Source organism: Paramacrobiotus metropolitanus, unplaced genomic scaffold (assembly GCF_019649055.1).
Source record: "Paramacrobiotus metropolitanus isolate TYO unplaced genomic scaffold, Prichtersi_v1.0 Parri_scaffold0000098, whole genome shotgun sequence".
NCBI lineage: Eukaryota > Metazoa > Tardigrada > Eutardigrada > Parachela > Macrobiotidae > Paramacrobiotus > Paramacrobiotus metropolitanus.
The window spans coordinates 417,602-439,879 of NW_026570318.1; the positions used below are offsets into that span (position 1 = coordinate 417,602).

Consider the following 22,278-nt stretch of genomic DNA (forward strand, 5'->3'; position numbering starts at 1 on the left):
AAATACACTGGCGATATCGACAGTACTTTCCATGAATGTCTATTGGTAGCACTAGCCACCATTTAAAGATAATTAATCGCAGGCACATAACGAGCACAGTGGGACTGCAGTATATGTACTGTATTTATCAGCATTTACGTTTAATATTGTACGAGTATGCATTTACATTGTATATACTGTATATCCGTAATATAATGTCATCTAAAGGCAATATTTGCAATATTTGAATAATGCGGTGCTTAAACAAACATCTAAAAAACCCCCCCTCACTCTGACTCAAGAGTTGTACGAAGCGCTCAGAAACCACTTCACAGAAGCCTGCCACAAACGATATCGCGAAACATAAATGATTTACTGTAATTGCCATCATGGTCAACGTGACGACCACCGACGCCCGAATCGTCGACAGCTTCGTAGTCTATCAAACCGAGCTGAAAATCATGGTGGCCATATTCACAGTGGTCTTTGTAATAGGCTCACTTTTATCACTCACCTTATTCTTGATCATCGCCTTTCAACCGCGACTGCGCACCGGCTCCGGCATTCTGCTCGCTCATCACCAATTCATGCATGTTCTACAAACCGGCATCTCTAATCCGTTTTACATGGCCACAGTGTGGGGCGCCTGGATGGGCATCCCAGTCCGCGGCGTCAACTGTACGGTTATGCATCTCTTCTGCAAACTCTTTACATTCACGGAAATGTGGGCGTCCCTGTTTCTGGCCGTTAATCGCTTCGTGGCGTTCACTTATCCGCACCACTACAGCGTGATTACAACGAAACGCGCCATTTTCTTATGGGTGTTATTTGCATGGTTAATGGGGGCGATATTAAGCACTGCCTTAGTCATTCCCGGCGTTTATGGCATGGGCAGTTTTTTCGGTTGGAAAGGATATTATTGCAGCTACATTGGCATTACATCGCAATCGATAACGAACAGTGTCACGAGTTGTGGTGTGTATTTGCCGTTGGTCGGCCAGGGATTTTGTTATGTAACGGTTCTCATTTCGCACCATAGGCAGTCTGCTAAGCATCGATCCGTCAGTTATGAAAAGCGATACGTGACCTTGACATTACTGTTTGGGTCGTATTTGTGGTTTCTGGTCTTTTTTGTTCCACAGCCCATCGTCCTGTACGGATTTCCCGATTTTTATTTCGAAAACAAAGTTCGCGCTGGATGGTTTCAGTTGGCACAAGAAATCGGTTATACCGGAAGTCCTGTATGTAAATCTGAGATAATCGATAATCTTTACAAGGGGAACGGTTGTTCGCTAATTACGCGCAATTTTGCTAGGTTTTTCTGTTGCTGATGAACAAAGATCTGATGCGCAGTGTTAAGAGGAGCCTCTTTGGAATTCTACCACCTTGCGCTACGTTTTCGGCGGAAAAATCCGGCAAGGCTTCCGTTTCTAATTATACCAGTTTTGCTATGAGTCGGAGATTCTGACAGAAAAAAAAACTCATAGTGACTGCTGCGTCGCAACTCCTTAAAAACACGTTAAACTGCGCACAGTGTTGCTTGTTTTGAAAACGAAAAAACGAAATAAATTTGACGCCTGATGCTGCAGGATGCCTCGCAATTTTTTGATAGATACTGACCCAGGCAACGACTAATGACATTCTATCTCAGCTTCAGCAGTTGCGAGACACGATTGTGTTATTCCATATCTGTATTCACATGTTTCCAGGTTCAAGTACGAGCGAGTGTCAATTATTAAGTCATACCTTGCACTTGCAGTTCCAGAAAATCTGTCAATTTATTAATGTTTCACTGTAATTAATTAAACGGAAACAGCACATGAGTCAATTTAATAATTTCTCACTATAATCAACTAGACGGAAGCAGCACGGTTGCCCTTGGAAGAAACAACAGCCTCCGCTCCTGCTATTGTTACTAACCGTGTTGCGATGACTCTCAAACCGTCACATATCACCGATGCTTATCATCGCAAGTGCTATAAAAATGGCAAGCGGTCTGAATCAGACCCATTCTTGTGTGATAACCGTTCGCTGTTTAGCTCTGCATCCCTGCCCAATTCGCCTTTTTGAACCGATAGGTCCTGACTCCTGATCACCTGGTCACCTCTCTACTTCCTATCAAAAGACACAGGAGAGGGCAGAGTTGGTCAGACTGGTCGAAATGCATATGGTCTAAGGTGCCACATGAATGGGACAGTATACTTTCCTTTCTTTTACTACCTTTTCTGTATGTGATGGTGCTGGTTAGAGTGAGTCTTGAAATTCACTATGGCGATCGCGATTTTTAATCGTGCATTATCGAAATGGTAGGTGAATTTACGGACTCACGAGTTAGAAAACCGACAAATGCAATGCTATAGCAAATGACACGCCGTGGGATCGCTTTCGCTATTGCGATCACATTCGCGATCGCACACCTACCGGTGTCCAGAAATCAAAAGTGTAATGGCAATTGTACCGGAACCGGAAACAGCACTGTCGACATTTATCGAAATGAAGAACGCTGGTTTTTATTTTCTCCACTTCAGTGCGCAGTAAATTTCACCTGATTAATTAACTTTTACTCGCAGCGTAGTTTTTTTTATTATGGCCGTTAGGCTGCTGAAAAACTTTCTCGCAATAAATAGCAACCTGAAAGGCTGCAACTATTTGTAACTGATACTGCAAAACATAGGTCTACTGCTAACTGGTGCTGCAATGTTAAATAAGGTTACTTCTCAGCTAACGGAAAAAATGTCGCATGATTACTGTATCCATTGATTACTAGGAACTCTTACAACTTACTATCGGAATAACACTATGTCTGTTTGATCTTAATTTTTTGTATGTTGATACGCAAAAACCGCTGGAAATCCCAGATAGCACGTTTTCTACGCAGCTATCTAGCAACGTAGAAATAGCATGTCCCATGACACATCCTATAGCAGATTTTACGGACACTGGAGATTTGGCATGGCGATCGCACATGCTATCACTGCGATAGCGAAATAATTTCGCTATGGTATTTACGGACACGACTACGTGCGATCACAGTAGCACGATTTACGGACTCGCGGAATACAATTGCTGCTGCAATCACCATCGTACATGTCATGGTAGACCATTTCAGGACGATCTCGTGTGCTATTCGTACTATCGCGATCGTCGTAGTAAATTTCAAGACTCACTCTTATATGTGATTTCGTTTCGCAAGGATCTGGTAATAAGGAGGCCAGAGCTGCTTTTTCATATCACGCGGCAGCGGTTGTGATGTGACGGTCGTTCTGTGATATGTAACTTTTAAAGATCGCCGCAACACGGTTACTTTCTGATGACGTAACGCATCTAGAAGTTAACATTGTTTTTTATGGAAATTGAAAGGGGTTTGCTGTTATCGCGATGATGGTACAGACATTTGCTGCAGCAGTACAATACTGAGGCATAGAAACCTTGTCTTTGATATTCGCACGCCGAGACCGTGTCTCGGTAGCGAAATGCCATCATTTTCCCAGTGCCGGAACCAACGGAGACAACTTGAAAAATTTGTCCTCCACTTGTGGTTATCGGATACAACTTACCCGCAACTCCGCACCGGCTCGGGTATCCTCGTCGCGCATCAACAGTTCTCGCACACCTTGCAAACCGGCATTACCAATCCATTCTACATGGCAACGGGATGGATTGTCTGGTTGGGATTGTCAATTCGCGGAGTCAACTGTACCGTCATGTATTTTTTCTGCCGAGTATTCACGTACACGGAAATCTACGCATCACTGTTTCTCGCCGTTAACCGTTGCATCGCCTTGATCTTCCCGCACCGCTACATTTTAATATCGCCAAAAAGAGCGGTTATCCTGCAGATGCTGCTGCCATGGGAGGTCGCCTTGCTGCTGAGCCTGGGTTGGGTGGTGCCGGGTTTCTTCGGGATCGGGAGCATTTTCGGGAACCGGAAAACGGACTGCGGACATATCGGTGTCCCGTCTGCTCTGATCACTGACACCGTAGCCAGCCTTGGTTTGTGTATTCCGTTAATTATTGAGGGACTTTGCTACGTCACGGTGCTGATCCATCAGAAGAAATGAGCACCGAACGAAGTGTCCGTCACACATCGGAAACGCTTCGTTATGTTCCGTTTGTTGTTGGGCTCATATGTATGGTTCTTGGTGTGCTACCTGCCGCAACCGATTGTCAACTACGCCTTCCCACAATTCTGGTTTGAGAATAAGGTCCGCGCTGGATGGTTCCAGTTTGTGCAAGAAGTAGCGTATGCCGGAAGTCCGGTACGTCAATTGTATTGCAGTTTTTATTTTCTAGGGTGGTCTTTTTATTTGGTTTCTTTATGGTGTACTTTTCCAGGTGTTCCTCTTGTTATTGAACAAAGATCTTATGCGGGACATTATGGATAGCGAAGGGCGTGTACGTTCTCGTTTAACTTCGTAGGCAGTCGTTCCGGCAAAACAGGGTTTCACATCAAACTACATACTCCAGTCAGCCAGCAAGTCCCTCGTAATGTGCAGCAAAAGTTAAGTTCGTTGTAATGTAAATATTATTGGTGCATTGTTTGTCTAAATTTTTATAGCTTTCGAGAATGTTCCATAAGCATCAGGAAGTGTAAGTTTTATGAATTATTCAGCGAATTTGTCAGCATTGCACTAGTAAGGATTAAATTTTTATTAACTACGAAGTGTAACCGCGCTTTCTCTGTTGGTAACCTAATGGCAGTACGTAGCCTACTAAGAAAGTACTTGCAAAATTAGAGTCATAAGTGTGAATATTCTAGAAGTGGACAATGGACATTATTAAAGCCAACTTCACCTTAACGTTTGCCCTATAAACGTTGTTTAAATCCGCATGATTAGGTGATTAAGCAGTGCGTCGATAAATCTGGGAAAACACGTCACAGAACAGCAGAAGCTGGTTTACAGCTGCACCTGTGAATACTTAACCGGAAGTTTGGCACCGAGTGCTGCAACTTTTTTTTGGCATTCAACCAGTGGAAAACTGGAAAAATTCATAAACTTCTGGTCTGTTGCTGAACAGCATTCTTTTGTCGTCGCGTCTTATTTGTATAAAACACATGTGAAGTCTCGCCTAAACAGCACGCAATGCGACTAGCGGAGTTGGATTTAATTGCCATAAACATCCAGGACGGGGTCCCTCATCGAGTAGAAAACACCCGCGCAACGAGAAAAGAAGAAAATTTTTGTTGGATAGCAAGTGACAAGTAATGCAGAGCTTCTAATAGCGCGAACGGCCTTATATAGTTAGCACACATCCTGTCCAACGGCCGTGCCACACACCCATGCAGGTAACGAGTTACGTACGTACAAATATTATATTATGCAAGTTAAGTTTACCTAGCTGATGGTAAATTGTCGCAACTTTGAATCCCTGTATAGTTGTTTCCCTGTTCATTCTGACACCGGCAGTGTGCCGTGTGCATCTTGCTTTCCATGCGTTAGTTTACCGTTAGTAGCATTCGCGGTTTTTCCTTCGCTAAATAAATTTACCACCCACCCGCCCAACTGGGCATCTTACTCGTTCTCTTTATGCGCTGCTACTCGCTTTTGTCGTTAACGTTTATGTCATTCGCCAATAAAGGGGGGCGAAGGGACCGGGCACGGGCGGAAGGTGCCGGCAGTGAGCAATCTGTACCGCACGGTAAGATACTCACCTGTAACTGCGCACTTCCGGTCATGCCGGAAGTGCGCAATCGGTCTGCTTCCGGCCAGCTTCAAACCTCACAAACCGCACGCGGAGTCTATCTTTTGCTGACTGCACCGGATCCTTAGATGCAAATTCCCGTACAATTTAATATACAGATTTTCTCTGTAGCTGATCCTCCACATTCCCGGAGTTAATTTAGGAAAAAAACGGTTGAAGCGTTGGAAATTGAGTATCGACAGATTATCATGCCAATTGACGTTCATTTTGCAGTTTTTAAACTGCACAGAACAAATTGCTAGTTATAACTAACAAACACAACCGAGAATATAAATTATTTATTTGCCTGCGTTGCTTTATTGCAGTTAACGAGCACTGAGTACCGTTCTGATCATTGAAAATGTCAAACTTGTACGATACACATGTGTTATTCGAAGCTGATGCAAATAAACTTTTACATTGCACAGCGTAAAATACATTGTCATTCCAGTCCGTGTTGTGATGATATCGAAAACGATTGAAGAATCTGATAGTCACTGAATTCGATTGTTTCGAAGCTATCGACACAGACCTGCTGCACTGCGTTAGTACTTTTGCTGGCTGTTAGTGAAATAAGTGAAATAAGTGAAACAGCATACCTTCGATCGCTTAACCCTTTTTGCTGTGTCACGGGCAAGATAAACACAGCAAAACTTAAAAATGCATGTATAAAGACAATTCAACCGTTCAGCAGTCTGTCGATAGTAGATACATTCATTCCCTTGGTTCCAACCTTTGCCAAAATGGAGAGGAGTGCTGTGGTAGGTGGGCGGCAGTTTGTAGCGTCTGTTCTCTTATACAGTGCGTTGCAATCCACACGTGCTCTCGCTGACAGCGAAGTACCGTTTCATGGATGCGATTATAACCGGTATAATTACCTGGAGTGCAATACCGACACCTTCAGGCTGATGGACACGCTAAACCTTTCCAGCATTCCGAAATGGATGCAAGGCGTCCGTTTCTCCGGATCCTGTCACAATTACAGCCATGGTACCCATTGTTACGGATTACCCCCGAATGTAACCCCATTACCGCGCCGCCCTGGATTCTCTACGTACGGTGTTCACTTTGCCGGATTTAAGGCAATGGACGGTGGCAGAATTCCCCTCAACCGCTTTCTAAGCGAAAATAAGGACGTCATCAGGTTCATAACGGTTAGCAACAGTCATATTGGGTATATTGATCGGGAATTATTTGCTGGATTTGCTGGACTTCGGAATGTGAACCTTCGAGGAAACGACATCCATAGCATCCGCGCGGATGCCTTCGAAGGTTTGACTGACGGAAGCGATCTTCAGCCGGTACTGGTGGCGCTTGATCTTGGTGGTAATCGGCTGGAGCAATTTGACTGGAGTGCGCTGCATTCATTAAAAGATTGCTTGGTATGTATGCTTAACGCTTCAATTTTTAAATAAGTAAATTAATATTTTAATTGCTTTTATCAGTTTCTAAATTTTATAAATCCAACCGAAATTGTAAACTGAATTTGTAGGAGCACCTAGATTTAAATGAACAGACCCCTGGATTGACGTCGATTACCCGTAGCGGCTCGAGCACCTTTGCCACTCTTATGCGGACGTTAGATTTGCGAAGAAACCGGTTACAATCCCTTCCTGACTGGCTCCTGTATAATGTAGGTCTTGATAATTCCAGTTTACGATCTTTTGACTTTCGCTACAACGCCTTCTGCGAAAATCCGGCTGAAGTTATCCATGGTTGCGGCTGCTGTGATTTGAAAAATTTGGTTCGCTGGGCGACGACCGTTAAATCCAATTTTATCAACGAGTTTTCGCGGCCATCCGTCTGGTTCAGCATGATATGTGAAGATAAACCAGTACAGTTTACCTATGACGCCGTGAACATTGCTTCGGGTTTCGCATCATCAATCGCGCTGCTGGATAACACACTGAAGCATTGTTAACTGTAATACTAATAACTGAACAATTCGTTCATTTTTAAATTTATATCATGGCTCATGCTCAGCTTTAATTAAATTGTACCTGTACTTCTACCGATATTTTTTGGCCATGGCATAATGAGAGTGAAAGTTCTTGGATTTTTCAGCGGATTTATTATTGTTGCGCTACTGATAACTAACATGGTTTTTAATAAATATGAAGTGGCGCCCTCGCGTCTGCATCGCTATTGCCCTTTAAAAGGGTGTCACTGTGAAATTATATTAAAGTCTGTGCAGTTATGCGAATGGTAGCGTTTATTGTTACAAACGTGGCCTCAGCTTTTGTCGTACATGTGCCGATTAAATTCTAGCCGCTTGACGATGGTGTCGTACACAAATATACAGCATAAACCGGAGAAAGCTAACCACATAAAAACAGCACCACCTGTATATACGATAACAGCCTGTTCGTGCTTACCGTAATTATCGAATTAGAGCCCCAGGGTTACAAATATTTCAAACGCCCCACGGGGTGGGCTCCAATTACGGGCATGGGCTTGTATTTCGGAGGGGGCTTCAATTTTTCAAACTAACTTTTTTGGCGTTCGCTAACATGGGCTATATAGCATTTAATTAGCCCATGGGCTTATATTTCGGGGGGAGCTTATAATTTTCAAATGACTTTAAGGGTGGGCTCTAATTACGGGGGGAGCTTCTGTTTCGGGGGGAGCTTATAATTCGATAATTACGGTAACTGACAGTGCTGTACCAGTCTACAGCAGTTTAAGTATGTAATTTAAAGTTGTAGTTTTAACTTGCTATATGTATTTTTAAGTTTATGTGGTTTTAACTTTGTAAGTATGCTCAGTATAGAACAGTATAACTCCTACTTAGTTTTAACCATCGTGGATGCCAAACCTGGCCGTTATTGCTTTATTTGCATAGCCCTACCGGCAAGCACAACAACTGACGTCACTTTCAAAACGATAACAAAATTCACAAGCTTGGAGAATACATAAGCCATATCCTGGGCCATTGTTAAACAAGCTCCGTTTGCCGTCACGCGCTCCCAGTGTTTATTTACTTTGCAAAGCAGTGATCCGGTAGCAACTACCGTGAACGCTGTTTTTCTGCGAGCAACACTAATTGTTCCAGCACGGAATGCCAGCAGCCGAAGCCCTAATAGCTGCCGGTGCGCTATTGTTGTGAAGCTTTTATTGGAGGAAGCGGAAAAGAAAATTTCGGAAAACAAGGCGATAAAACAACGAGAAGTAGGGAAGGCGGTATATAAGTGCAGCCAGGCATCGGTCAAAATCATATCGTGAGAAAATCAATCTGAAATCTGGTATTCAGAAGAGATATTGAGCGATAACAAGGAGTTGACCGAATCGTGGTAACTACAGCCTACAGGTAAGATACTTATGGTGATTCGTTATCGGTATGAACTCCCTTGAAAGATATACCGCATTAGAGCAGAAAGTTGACGAAAGTTAATTTTTAACAATAATGCAAGGCTGCATGGTTTTGCGGCTGCTTTGGATTTTGGGTAATAGTTTGATGTTGGTTACAGGTAAAGTTTACTCGCTACAATGTACACCAGCTCGATTTCTGTGATTTGCGCGGTTCTGTTGGTCGCCCAGTTGGCCACTGTCGCCTTGGCAGAAAACGAAGCCGCGGCCGAGGAGTTCAACCTGTTGCGTGCCAAACGTGGTAGCATCGGTAAGTCTACTTTCCTCAGTAAAGGTTTAATTTAAAGATTTAAAGGCAAAATTTAAAGATTTTTCTCTGTAGACTTCTGGTGCACTATCGGATGTGGAGCCTACTGGACCTGCGTGTTTGGCAACAAAGGCAACGCCAGCAAATGCGGCTCGCAGCCATCGAGATGCCAGTGTAACGGTTTCGCTTGGCAGGGCGGGAAATAAATGCCGAGACAGCGCAGAAAGAGCTACCAGTTTTTACCTATGTAAAAGTTAGAAACTGACGCTTCGTATGTACAGTGTACATTATTTTAAATTGTTGCAGTTATTTGCAGCTATGTTTGCATCGGATTAACATTAACGTTGCCTAATCGACGTACGTAATTGTTATTTGCTCTTGTCGATTTCACAGTAAAAAAATTACTTTGTGTTGTTTTTGGCTGGCTGGACCTCGGCTCATGAAAAAATAGTTTATTCAGATCACAATCGGCGCATCCAAATCACATATCTCTTGGCCTCCGCGTCTGCACGTAAACAGCACTTTCTTATAGAATTTTTTATTAACAAGCTAACCAGTCTATGTACAAAACGCAAGGAAAAGTGCCTTCTAATATGTACAGAATCTACAGATGTATACAAACAACGCCAGAAACGACCGTTGTTTCCGTGTTTAGCGTTCAGAAGAGCCCTGGTAATCGATCCGACAAACACTAAAGCACAATGCGTCTGTTGAAACAGCCTCGTGCCTAGTCTGCAAAATTTTTACAGTTCCGGCAGTTTTTTAGCTGCACTGATTTCACTACACCTTTAACAGTGAGCCACTAAGCAAACCAAAATACGTGAGGCACATAACAGTATCTGTATACTGGAACAATGCAGAGATACTCCGTTTATAAAGATCGATAGATTTAGATTCCCCGCTTTCATAACGCCGTACAAATGTGATGTTTCAGAATTAACGAAACATTTATTATACGGATGCCGCTTCATTTTTTTCTCGAATAGACGAAGACACTCAACGTAAGTGCTACAGCGGGTCCAATCTTCCGGTAGTATTCACGACGTGCAACATTTACATTTACCTAATGCTCAGTGCTAAATCGCTGCCAAATTGCATATTAACATTTTGCTTCCGTTTCTTATCTCTTAAACGTGCGCTAATAAATTTAAGAAAATTATTGTTTCTGTTATTAGTGCACATGTTCCTTTTCTTAATAGTGTTTACAGGCGGTATCGAAATGGATGCATTTTGTCGGCCGTGGATAGCGTATTTGTTGGCCCTGCAGATTTTGTTTGTCGCTACTTATGCGGCCTCCATCTCGGATTCTCGGGTGGCACGCGCAGTCCCGTCAGCCGCTGATCCCAAACTGCAAGGCGTCATGCAGCTGTGCTTCCAGCCGTATTGGCAGTGTTTGAAACCGGAAAATCTCATGCCAGAGAAATTAGACGGCGGTAAACCCCGTTTCAAAGCTGATACGATGAACGGCATCGCCGATTCTTTTAAGAACTACATGAACTGCTTGAATCCCTATCTGGAATGCCTGATACGCGTAACAAAACCGGGAAGTGTTGCAACTTAAGAACGCATGGCGGCATACCGGCTGGAAATCTCACATCGAGCCGACATCAGTCACACTCAGACCGAACTGACAGAATGCTTACGATGCAACGTCTTTTTTTTGTGATCATATTATCAGCTTGTATTCCATCGCGTTACTGTACCTGTACGGTATAAAGCAGTTTTAGCGTTTGGTCTTTTCTGCTTCCGCCAAAATCTGAAAACAGCTTACGCTGTTAATCAGGGATTTATAACGGGATTTTCAGTTGAGTTGCAATTATGACGAGTTTCCTAAATTTTTCTTGGCTGCTTAATACGTCTGGACTCTGCATTACTAAAACTGCATACCTGTCGCAGTTTGAGGAATTGATGATGATAACAATTGTAAATATTAAATTTGGATGGTGGAGAGCAATACAACAAACTAAACAGTCCGTATACAGCACACGTGTTCTAGCTTTTGCATATCGATACATCTGTCTTAAATTGTTTTACCAGCTGTTGCTCTTTGAGACCACTGATGTTGCACTAGAAGTATTACAGACACAAATTCAGGTATAAGCAGCTACACGTAAACTCAAGTTTACTCAATAAAGTAAACAAATCAAATTTTTTCTTCACTGTCGACGGATGTGCTGCAGAAACAGCAGCAAAATACCAGCCGCATCGGGTTGTAATAAGAAAGCTGCTAGAAGAAATGCGCCGACAAAGAGACAATAAACCTTTGTCATAAACAGAAATTGTGATTTCAGCAGTTTCTTTGTAGCCAGCAAGTTTCATCAACGGAAACCGTATGTGTTAATTGCAATAAAGGATGGCACGGCAAGTAAAGCTTGTAAACGATCGAACACTGCTACCTGCCAGTAAATGGTCTGTTTTACGTTAAAGACAACCGTTGGAAATGGTGTCTAGAGAATGCCGTGAAGTGTTAACAAAATTAAGTAAAGGAAATACTCAAGGTAAGCGTCCGTAAATCGATATAAAAGATATTTGTACCGTTATGTGTTTGTTCGATAGATATTCTTCTATTCCAAAATCAAATTAACGTTTTCGCACCGGTCAGTCAATAATACCAAAACGAGAAACTACATTGTTTACGTCATCTGTTGTGGTTGACAGTCAACAATGGACTGGTACTACAAACCGCCACGAATTTTGTGCAACGTTGTTGCTAATGAAGTTTCTATGGATAAGTGGCCGTTCATCGACCTTCGCACAACGCCAGATCGACCGGTCAACACCGCGTGGCGATAGCCATAATTGCAAAACGGTGAGCGATTCCCCGGAGTGCTTCCGACCCTACTGGAGGTGCATGAAACCCGAGAACACCCTCATACTAGAAGATCCGACCGCTGACCATGACGATAAAATGGAGAAACTTAGCGGCAGTGTCGGTACTTTCCACAATTACATGAGCTGCTTAAATTCTTATCTGGATTGCCTTGTACGCATATCCATACCTGGTACCGGACAATATGGAGACAAGAAGTTGGTTGTCTTGAAAGGAAGTCGCCTGGAGATATAGAGAAAGGTCCGCTGACAATGTTATCCCAGTTACTGTTCTATTTAAAGCTTTATGTACACTGCCTGTACAGTATTTGAGAACGAATCCTTCTTTAGGGACAAACTGCAAAGGCGAACCGTTATCTTATTTAGGCCAGATGCTTCGTCGTAAAGATATTCTTTTTTCCAGAATGTTGACGCGAGTATTAGGAATGATGTTTATCTAAAAAGTAGTAAGATCCATTAACAGAAAAATTTTTAATTTCTAAGCCGATGACCGCGCTATCGCTGATAATTACGGATGCTGTTAATTTTGCACCGTGTAGCTCCTGTGTTAACCCGAAACTATGTCGGCTACTTTTCAGTCGAGCTTACACAATAATTCAGACTGCCAAAGTTAGCCGATGCTATCGGAAAAGATTAGCAATTTCGATAGTGAAATTTTATACGTAAAGACAGTCACTAAATAAAATTTCCATCTGCTCTATTTGTACGGTTGCACTGGCAATCCAGCCATGTACAAATAAAACGATAATCAACGCTGTGGTGCTCTGTTGTCGTTTGCAAGTATGTCTTATAATATTCAAGCTCGTATATAAACCGCTGCCAATTTAATAAATTTATGTATTCTCTCCAAATTTCTCTCGGATAGCTTTCAATGTTAGCAATATTTTTAGTCAGTTTTTGTAATATGGAATATGTGTAATGTACTCCTTATTCACTATTATGGCGCCTGCAAGATCACCGGACTGCATGACAATCGTATTGGTATATTTGTTGTACAGCACATTTCAGTTTTGTCAAGTTCCTTCTGCCAACTGTGAATGCATTTCTAATTACACAAACGGCTGGAACGAATATCATTGCGATACCAATATCTTTAGGATGATGGCGGCGGTGAACGTCTCAAAAATTTCGGCTCTAGTGCAGATGGTTTATTTTTGGTGTAACCTGCGAGGCACATATTGCTACGGGTTGCCGCGGAATGTGTCTGCTCTGCTGTTTCTAGGCGTGTTATATAAAATGACCTTGGAAGGATTAATTGCCACTGATGCTGACAGGATTCCCATCACCCAGTTTCTAGCTAACAATAAACATATCATAAAGTTTTTGGTGATTAGAAATAGCCATATTAATAACATCGACCGAGACTTTCTCGTTGGGTTTTCAGTGCTGCGCACCCTTGACTTGAGTCACAACGATATTTATTCTATCAGTGCCGATAGTTTTGAAAGTTTAACGGACGGCCTTCCGATTTTAAATAGCTTAGATCTGGAGCATAACCAATTTGAAGAATTCGACTGGAGCGTAATTTATCCATTAAGAAACTGTTTGGTAAGTTGTTACTTCCGGTATCGTTATAATGTGTATAGAAATAACGAGGTTACGAGCTTTACATGCAATTTGGGGGCTACGGCCCACTCCAAAGGAGAAATTAGCAGCAAAGAAGGCCGCTGGATTTGATCAAATTCAAATTTTCTTGCTATGAAGCAGCCAGAATAGATACCTTTCCGAAAAATATTTAGGAGACCCTCCGTCTCGTGAATCAACAACCAGGGTTGCGCAACTTATACCACAGTGGATCCACCTTTCAAACGTCTATCCAGCTGTTATTCCTGGGATTTAATCGTCTAACATCAATCCCTGACTGGATTTTATATAATATTGGCCTGAAGAATTCCAGCATGCGCCTTTTCAGTTTTCACTCCAATGCCTTTTGTGAAAATGCTGCCGAGGAGAATCCTGGTTGTGGTTGCTGCGACATGGAAAATTTAGTGCGCTGGACGCTGAATGTTTCTAGCGAAATTTCGCCGCCGTTGATCTGGTTCAGCTTGAAGTGCGGGATGTTCGTGAGGACAATTACTAATGACCCCAGTGTAGTGGCAGCCAACCATGGTTTCCCAATCACGACGCTGGGGAATTCGTTCGAGCATTGTAATATATTTAGGCAATAAATCGAGCAAGTGTTTCAAAATTTAGCCGTTTCTAAATCTTACGAAATGCAGGCCAAAGCAAAACCACAACCAAGTTGCCGCCAATAATCACCGTCCTTTCCACTTTTAAATCACCATCTTCTAATACCCACGTAATTAATACCGACTTTCGTTGCGAAAATGGAAACTCGCTCAAGATCAACTGTTCCGCGGGCCGTTTGCAACTCTCGGAACCTGACCTGTTTCGTGCCACGGCCGCCGAAGCCATTTTCTCTAGTGACGGAACATTCAGCTGCATCAGCAAGCTCTACGATCTCCACTTAATGGTGCTGGAAATGCTGGAAATCTCTCCCCGGACGGAACCGATGACTGGCCGCCAAGATATCATCCAGGTCCAATGTCGAAACCGGCTCTTTAGCATCAACACACGTGACCCGGAAACGTCTGGTGCTAGCAAACTGGTATTCCGCACCGATTTATATCCTCAATGCTTTGATAAATTCACACATTTTCTTCGCTACATCAACGACAATTTCATCACTGAAGCAGAAGTTGCTGCTCCCGACTTAGTAGTCGAACACGAGTTTTCTTTAAGCGCCGGGAAAAATTGCAGTGGGTCCAATTTGCAAGGAGACATTGTGTCGGTTAACTGTACAGATGGAGTCTTTGTATTTTCACACAACAACGACTCCGCCACTGCCGCGATTGGTGTCACAGTTCGCAGTGACGAATCTTTGGACTGCCGCGTGACTTTTGCAGCGATCCACGAATACATCTTGCACGAAGCGGAATCTACTATCTACGCACCGGATGTACCGTTGCCCAAAGCCATTGTTGCCGTTTGCCATAACGGTCATGGATTTGTATCAGAAGGCCAGCCACGGCGATCTAAGAAACTGGTGCTGGAGTACTTCTCAACGCCAAGTAGACGGTGCCGTGATACTTTTATCCGGTTTTTAACGTATCTTTTCAAATTATAGCCCTCAATTTTCTAGCTTTTTTAATATTTATTTCAGTTGAAATGTATGGCTGTGTTCATTGTCAAGTAATATTTCTGGTCGTTGCAAATGCACGAAATGTCTGAGCGTCGGGTATGAACAAACTAATATTATTTCCATTCACATTATTTTTCGATCTCAAAAACAGCAAACAACTGATTCACGGATAATCGTAGCTCTTACTTATTTGGCTTATTTATTTTTAGTTGGCTTGTTTATTCTATTACTGCATTAAGGGAATGGAATCAACAAGTATTTTAGTATTAATTATTTATTTCTAATGAACTGGATTGTACTGTAATACGCAGAACCTGGATGCTGATGTAAATAAACGCTTACATTGCGCGTTATAACAGGAATTGTAATTCTATTTTGTGTTATGATGCTATCGAAGAAGACGATTAACAAATACGATAATCAGCAAAGACTTGATTATTTTTCAGCTATCGACAAAAGTTGGCTATGTAACAGTAGTAATTTCGCTCGCTTTTAAAGTTAAGTGAAACAGCAGTTATCATACGCCGCTTTTGCTGTGTCACGGACACGATGAACACAGCAAAACCCAAAAACGTCTTTATAAAGACGCTCTCTCAATGAACAGCTGTCCAGTGACTTCTGTTCTAGACACTTTCGCCACCCGGTTTTCCTTCTTTCGTTACAATGCGCGCGACGCTTGCGCGACGTTGGCAGCTTATAGTACCTGCCATCCTGTTCAGTGCGTTTGAATCAGCGCACGTTCTCGGCGCCAGCGAAATAACCAATCATGACTGCGCCTATAACCGATACAATGACCTTGAGTGCTATGCAGAAGCTTACAAGCTTAATTATGGACACGCTGAACGTTTCCAGTATCAGAGCATCGGCACAAGGTGTCAGTTTCAGCTGCCGTAATTCTCAACGCGGCGCCTACTGCTACGGATTATCGCCGAATGTGACGCCTTTGCCGCGCCGCCCCGGATTCACCACATATGGTGTTTCCTTTGACGGATTCAACGCAACGGATGGCGGCCGCATTCCTCTCAACCGCTTTCTAAGTGAAAATAAAGACATCATCAGATTTATTACGATTCGAAACAGTCAGATTGGGTATATTGATCGGGAATTTTTCGCTGGATTAGCGGACCTTCGGAGCTTGGATCTTCGCGAGAACAACATTCGCAGCATCACCGCGGATGCCTTCGAAGGTTTGACTGACGGAAGCAGCTATCAACCGGTGATGGTTGCGCTCGACCTTGGGTACAATCAGCTGGAGCAATTCGATTGGAGCGCACTTTACCCGTTAAAAGACTGTTTGGTATTCCTTTTCAAAACTTACAATAAAGTTTAATCTGAATTTAACATTTTTAACTGAATTTTGTTTTTAATTCAAGAATTTAGAACTTCTAGAAATTTTAATTTTTTGTCTGCGTTTTCGTGACTAAGCATGTTTTTACATTGTAGGAGATCCTCAATTTAAATCACCAAACAACAGGACTGAAGACGATAACCCGTACCGGCTTGAACACTTATGCAAGTCTTCTTCGGGCGCTAGATTTGCGAGGAAACCGCTTACAATTCCTTCCTGACTGGCTTCTGTACAACATCGGTCTTGATAGCTCCAGTTCACGATTTTTTGACTTTCGCTACAACGCCTTCGCGAAAATGCCGCTGAAGCTATCCATGGTTGCGGGTGTTGCGATGTAGAAAATTTGGTGCGCTGGGCGAAGAACGTCACAGCGGATTTCGTCAATGAGTTATCACGGGCATCTGTCTGGTTCAGCATGGTTTGTGGAGAAAAACCAGTACAATTCACTTATGATGCAGCGCACATTGCTTCCGATTATGCAACCTCTATTGCGCTGCTGGAGAACACGTTCGAACATTGTAAGCCAAAAGCCAGTAATGAATTCTTCATTACAGTATTCAGTTTCGAATTAATTCTGTATAAATTTTTACTGGTGATCTTTTTACGTGTAGGCGGCTCTACAGCTGTTTCCCGCTAACGGCCCGGCCTCCGACGCTGGCATTATTTGCTTTAATGACCGGTTGCCGGGAGAACTTTCCTTTTATGCATGACTGAAATTTGCTACCCGGTCACCGCCCTGGGCACGGCCATCTCCAAAAACCAGATCAGCGCCACTGACCGTGGAATACCGAGAAATATTGACTTTCCTTCGCGAACAGTTCTTAGATTTTTTCTCTCAATACTGTATGTGCTCATGATAAATCCTTCTGAACGTATTTCTCTGACTTGTGAGCCTAATTATAAAGCATAGCAAAACAGGCAATATACGAAATAAGTTTCCATCGACAGCCCTCCTTCCATAATGGGTTAGGCAACAAAAGATATTTGGTTGTGCATTACTTCAAGTAACAGAGATGCAACTTAGGAAAAAATCTTTTTGGAATGTCTCTTTGTAGTTATAGCGAAACATACATTATTTATACGTTATTTATTGCAAACGTTCTATTGTATATCACATACGTTATTTATGTACGTCATTTAGATGTCGGTTAATATAACGTTGGCAGGGAGTACTGCAAATACAAGTACTAAGAAAACAAAAAAGCGGAAGACATATTGATAGGCTACTTTGTACTGTAATACGGTAATTCTATATAATCTCTCGTATTTTTGCAGATATTGTATTCTGCGTTGATGCACCTCCAAAATCGAAGGTGATGACGAGCGATATTTCGATCAGTAACTTAGTATTTTTGTGAAGAAGCAATACAGCAGAAATTGTAGCAAAGTAATATTAGCACTAACAGCAGTACATATATAATAAAAGCTGTAAGGAGCAAATAATATTGTAGTGATTATCGGTGCAAATGCCGCTCGACTGTTTCCTCATTCTAGAATAGTATTTTGATAACAAAGCGGTACGAATTCTATGATTTGCTCAATTTATCTTTATTGCCATAATAACGACGTTGTAACAACGCTTAATAATTTGAAGAATGTAGTGAAAGATTTGTTGTTGCAGACCTTACATTGCGATACATTTGTATTACGAACAAATGACAAAAACTACATCAGCAACGTGGCACTTCGTCACTTCCGTGTGCTATTGCGTTGCAATCTGCATAACTGGGATCATGGCTGATAAAACGTTGATACCGTTTATGTTTCAAAGCAGAACCTGTATTCGTCTTTGTTAACATAATGACGATGGCAACTGCAAAGCGACTATAAAGCACTGACTGATTCTGCGTGGAATATTCGGAAGCACTTGAAGTCTACTGCAAGTATTGTGCTTTTTCTAGCGTTGCGACACTACGAAATCGCTGCTGTCGTCTCACTTTTTTCTCCGCCGTAGTGCCTTAATTTTGCTTGAGCTTGGTTGAAAAATGAGTACCAAAACGCTTTTATTTGCCGTTGTTGTGACTGTATTCGCGGCTGGGCACGCATCAGGTAAGTACTAGCGGGTGGAAAAAACCGCTTTGAACAGCATGCAGTATCTGTGAGAATTTTGTGTATCTTGAGAATATCTGCGTATCTTTCAAAAGAGATACGTAGGCATTACACAAAGTACATTTAATTTTTTGTGTAATGCCTATCAATCTATCATAACATCTTTTGCAGAGGCGCAACACAAGCTAACTGGAAACGAGCATATGGGCGCTCACTCCGGCGTGAATGCTGAACCGATTTCGGCGGAATCAAATCGAGCCACAACAAGTATACAATGGGGCTGGACCGACATGACCGGCACAATGTTCTTTGACGCGGAGCACTGGGTGACCTACTATTGTAATTTGTACAACTATCAGTCGCTGGAGCCACTTACCAATGGAATCATTGGAAGCCTAAGAAGCCGCTACAGCAACTATTACTGGCACGTGGTGGTCGCAAGCGGCTCCTGTGGTTCTCATATATCAGTAAGTCAAAAGGCCAACAAAACTATCTGAAAGCATTAGAATTTAAATCTTAGAAACTGAGCGCGTCAACACCGGCGGGACGATAGGCCAATTGTCTTGTACCGTCGAGTGTCAGGTCACGGATTGAGTTAGAATACTGTACTTGAATCGTATGATTGTATAATGCCTGCAGCTGACAACTGTTTATTTCAAATTTAATGACATTTAGGACTTCGAAAACTGCGAGAGTTTGAAAGCTCTGCAGAAGTACGAAGGTGGTTAGCTAGTATGTACTGTGCACGTGATTTTCGCAAAAACTGTAAAGGGAATGCTATTTTATCATCACTGGATTATTGAATTCTACGTCCTTTGCATCAGTTTTCCCTTAGAGTTTTAATGGTTATTCGTAATCGTGAGTAAATATAATTCTTTAAAGCTCACAACTAGCACGAAATATTATTTCCGTAATTCATACTACTTGAGAGCTTCCCAAAATTCCAGACATTATTTATAACGTGTTCCAAAAAAAGATATTTTGAAATAAGCGCGGTTTTATCAGTATTCTGTATTAATGCTTTTGGTGTCATCCTGTGAGACTTTCTATCGAGGAAAATATAACGGGAACTGCTGTAATGCTGCTACATTAATGACATTATTTCATCTTTTGCAGATGGACAGCCATCCCGGAACCAAGTATCAAGCAATCTGCAAGGGCCACTGGTGGACTATCTGGGGTCTTAATCGGACAATCACTTCCTCTTCCCAGGTGTGAATGCATTTTATTCTCACTCCCTGAGTTCCAGGACAGCCAACATCATCTTCTAAAACTACAGAAAGATAACCGACATGCTTCATCTTGTGTTTTACCAAATGTTAAAAAAAATTTCACGACCTTCCTCGCACGACTTTAAAATCGTTTGATCTTTGATATAACTGCAACACAAACCGTAAAACTGATTGTCGCGAGAAAAAAAGCTGTACAAGCATTGCCGAAGTAAAGAATTTTTTGAAACTTTAAAATACATATTGTCCAAGATTCATTTTAAAGTTTGAAAAAATTCCATTTTCTGAACATTGTATGTACATGTATCTCCATATGTACAAAGTACATGGGTATGCCTTTTGCAGAAACAAAAACAAAACAAATAATTATTTGATTTTTAACGCAGGACACTGGAGTTCAGTAAGTTTACCAGTTTTCACATTGAAATTGTAACCCGAAGTTGCGCGCCAAAGCGCTGTAATAAATAACGCTGTTTGAAAGAAACTTTCCAATGATTCTCTTAATGGGTAGAACGCGCTCCAGTCCAGTTGTTCCAGATGATTCCCCGCAAGATTGACATATGGACCTATGGCACACTTCGAACACGACATTTTTTTACGGCCATCCATAGGTGATGTAGTGCACCTTTCCGTTGTAGCCTATGTATTCGCAAAGGCTGTTTATACAATAACAATATTTTTCCGCCATGCCCGTAGTTACCTGCATTTTCATTATTTTGTGCGGGTGGCCTGTAGTAACTCGTAGTCTCGGTAGTTTGTGTAGTTTTCGGTAGTCCCGGTAGTTTGCGTAGCTTTCTGTAGTTTCCTGTAGTCTCGGTAGTTTGCGTAGTTTTCTGTAGCTTCGTGTAGTCCCGGTAGTTTGCGTAGTCCTTTCCTGTAGTCTCGGTACTTTGCGTAGTCTTCGGTAGTCCCGGTAGTTTGTGTAGTTTTCCTGTAGTCTCGGTAGTTTGCGTGGTCTTCGGTAGTTTGCGTAGTCTCAGTAGTCTCGGTAGTTTGCGTAGTTTTCGGTAGTCACCAGTAGTCTCGGAAGCCTGTGCAGTTTCCTGTAATAACTCTAGTTCGTGTAGCCAGCGTAGTCGCCTGTAGTTTTGTAGTTTTTGTGGCTCCGAGTAGTGTCGGTAGTCTTTGTAGTATACGTAGGCGCAAAACTACCGAGACTACAGCAAGCTACGCAAACTATCGAGACTACCGAAGACTACGCAAAGTACCGGGACTACAGGACACTACAGAAAACTACGTAAACTACCGGAACTACAGGAAAATACAGAAAACTACGTAAACTACCGGAACTACAGGAAAATACAGAAAACTACGTAAACTACTGACTACAGGAAACTGCAGAAAACTACGTAAACTATCGAGACTACAGCAAACTACGCAACTACCGAGACTACAGGAAACTACAGAAAACTACCTGGACTACAGGAAACTACAGAAAACTATGCAAACTATCGAGACTACAGGAAACTACAGAAAACTACGCAAACTACCGGGACTACTGGAAACTACGTAAACTACCGAGACTACAGGAAACTACAGGAAACTACGTAAACTACCGGGACTACAGAAAACTACAGAAAACTACGTAAACTACCGAGACTACAGCAAACTACGCAAACTACCGAGACTCCAGGAAACTACAGAAAACTAGGTAAACTACCGGGACTACAGGAAACTACAGAAAACTACGTAAACTACCGAGACTACAGCAAACTACCGAGACTACAGGAAACTACAGAAAACTACGTAAACAACCGGGACTACAGGAAACTACAGGTTACTACCCAGACTAAGAGTGACTACTAAGATTTTCGGAAGTCGACAAACAGAATATGATGTGTACAGGTTACTACGGTGGCTACTGGACTACGACCTGGAAGTCATAAAAAATTGTTGTGTTCGAAGTGTGCCATATACATATTTAGACATATACCAGCACTGGCCGGTAATCTTCTGTCAATCTTGTGAAAGCATCCACGCTGACACTGTGAATGTCATTATACGTACTTAAGCCACAATGTATTAATCGTGGCAAATTGCGCTGCTAAAATTACGCTAAATTACCATTAACGCTTTCCATATGAGATTGTATTTGCATTTATCATATTTCCGAAGATACCCTTTATGGACTCTTACTTGGTCCATAAAAACGCACCAGACTCAGCCATGTTTGTATTTTAATTGTTCAACTGATAAATTCCTTGAACGTCGGAAGACGTCTGGTTGTGTCCCCATTTGTGACGATTATCTTGCACGATACTGCACGATACTGCTTTCATCGGCAGAGCATTCGGTTGCCGGAAGTCGTTGTCGCAGCATGCCAAAAAGGTCATGCGTAGGTGCTGGAAGGTCACCTACACTGGCTACACAAAATGCGATTAATACTTGCAGTACTTTTTGAACTTGA

General features: G+C 42.3%; 3 protein-coding genes and 1 long non-coding RNA gene across 6 annotated transcripts; all 4 read left to right on the forward strand.

Moving 5' to 3' along the window:
- Positions 1-368: 368 nt before the first annotated feature.
- Positions 369-4,040, forward strand: LOC129596949 (olfactory receptor 1496-like). The gene is made up of 2 exons (XM_055494355.1): positions 369-767; positions 3,471-4,040. The coding sequence occupies exons 1-2, from the start codon at positions 369-371 to the stop codon at positions 4,038-4,040; spliced, it is 969 nt and encodes a 322-aa protein (XP_055350330.1).
- Positions 4,041-6,220: 2,180 nt separating this feature from the next.
- On the forward strand, positions 6,221-7,841 carry LOC129596914 (uncharacterized). Of its 2 annotated transcripts, XM_055494320.1 has the most exons (3): positions 6,221-6,422; positions 6,497-7,043; positions 7,154-7,841. In XM_055494320.1, exons 2-3 carry the CDS (start codon positions 6,570-6,572, stop codon positions 7,580-7,582), a joined length of 903 nt encoding a protein of 300 aa, XP_055350295.1. In that variant the 5' UTR covers positions 6,221-6,422; positions 6,497-6,569; the 3' UTR covers positions 7,583-7,841. The 2 variants fall into 2 exon arrangements, with proteins under 2 accessions (XP_055350295.1, XP_055350294.1); XM_055494319.1 differs by having other exon boundaries at positions 6,221-7,043.
- Positions 7,842-8,815: 974 nt separating this feature from the next.
- On the forward strand, positions 8,816-9,741 carry LOC129596960 (uncharacterized). The gene is made up of 3 exons (XR_008691499.1): positions 8,816-8,968; positions 9,129-9,277; positions 9,350-9,741. It is a non-coding gene; the product is annotated as an uncharacterized LOC129596960 (long non-coding RNA).
- A 3,117-nt stretch (positions 9,742-12,858) lies between these two features.
- Positions 12,859-20,134, forward strand: LOC129596910 (uncharacterized). Of its 2 annotated transcripts, XR_008691494.1 has the most exons (8): positions 12,859-14,251; positions 14,323-16,542; positions 16,689-17,111; positions 17,205-17,436; positions 17,869-17,906; positions 18,215-18,642; positions 18,814-19,109; positions 19,759-20,134. XR_008691494.1 is itself a non-coding variant. In XM_055494315.1 (3 exons), exons 1-3 carry the CDS (start codon positions 18,579-18,581, stop codon positions 19,858-19,860), a joined length of 462 nt encoding a protein of 153 aa, XP_055350290.1. In that variant the 5' UTR covers positions 18,371-18,578; the 3' UTR covers positions 19,861-20,106. The 2 variants fall into 2 exon arrangements, 1 of the variants encoding a protein (XP_055350290.1); XM_055494315.1 differs by lacking the exons at positions 12,859-14,251; positions 14,323-16,542; positions 16,689-17,111; positions 17,205-17,436; positions 17,869-17,906 and having other exon boundaries at positions 18,371-18,642; positions 19,759-20,106.
- The last annotated feature ends 2,144 nt before the right edge of the window (positions 20,135-22,278 follow it).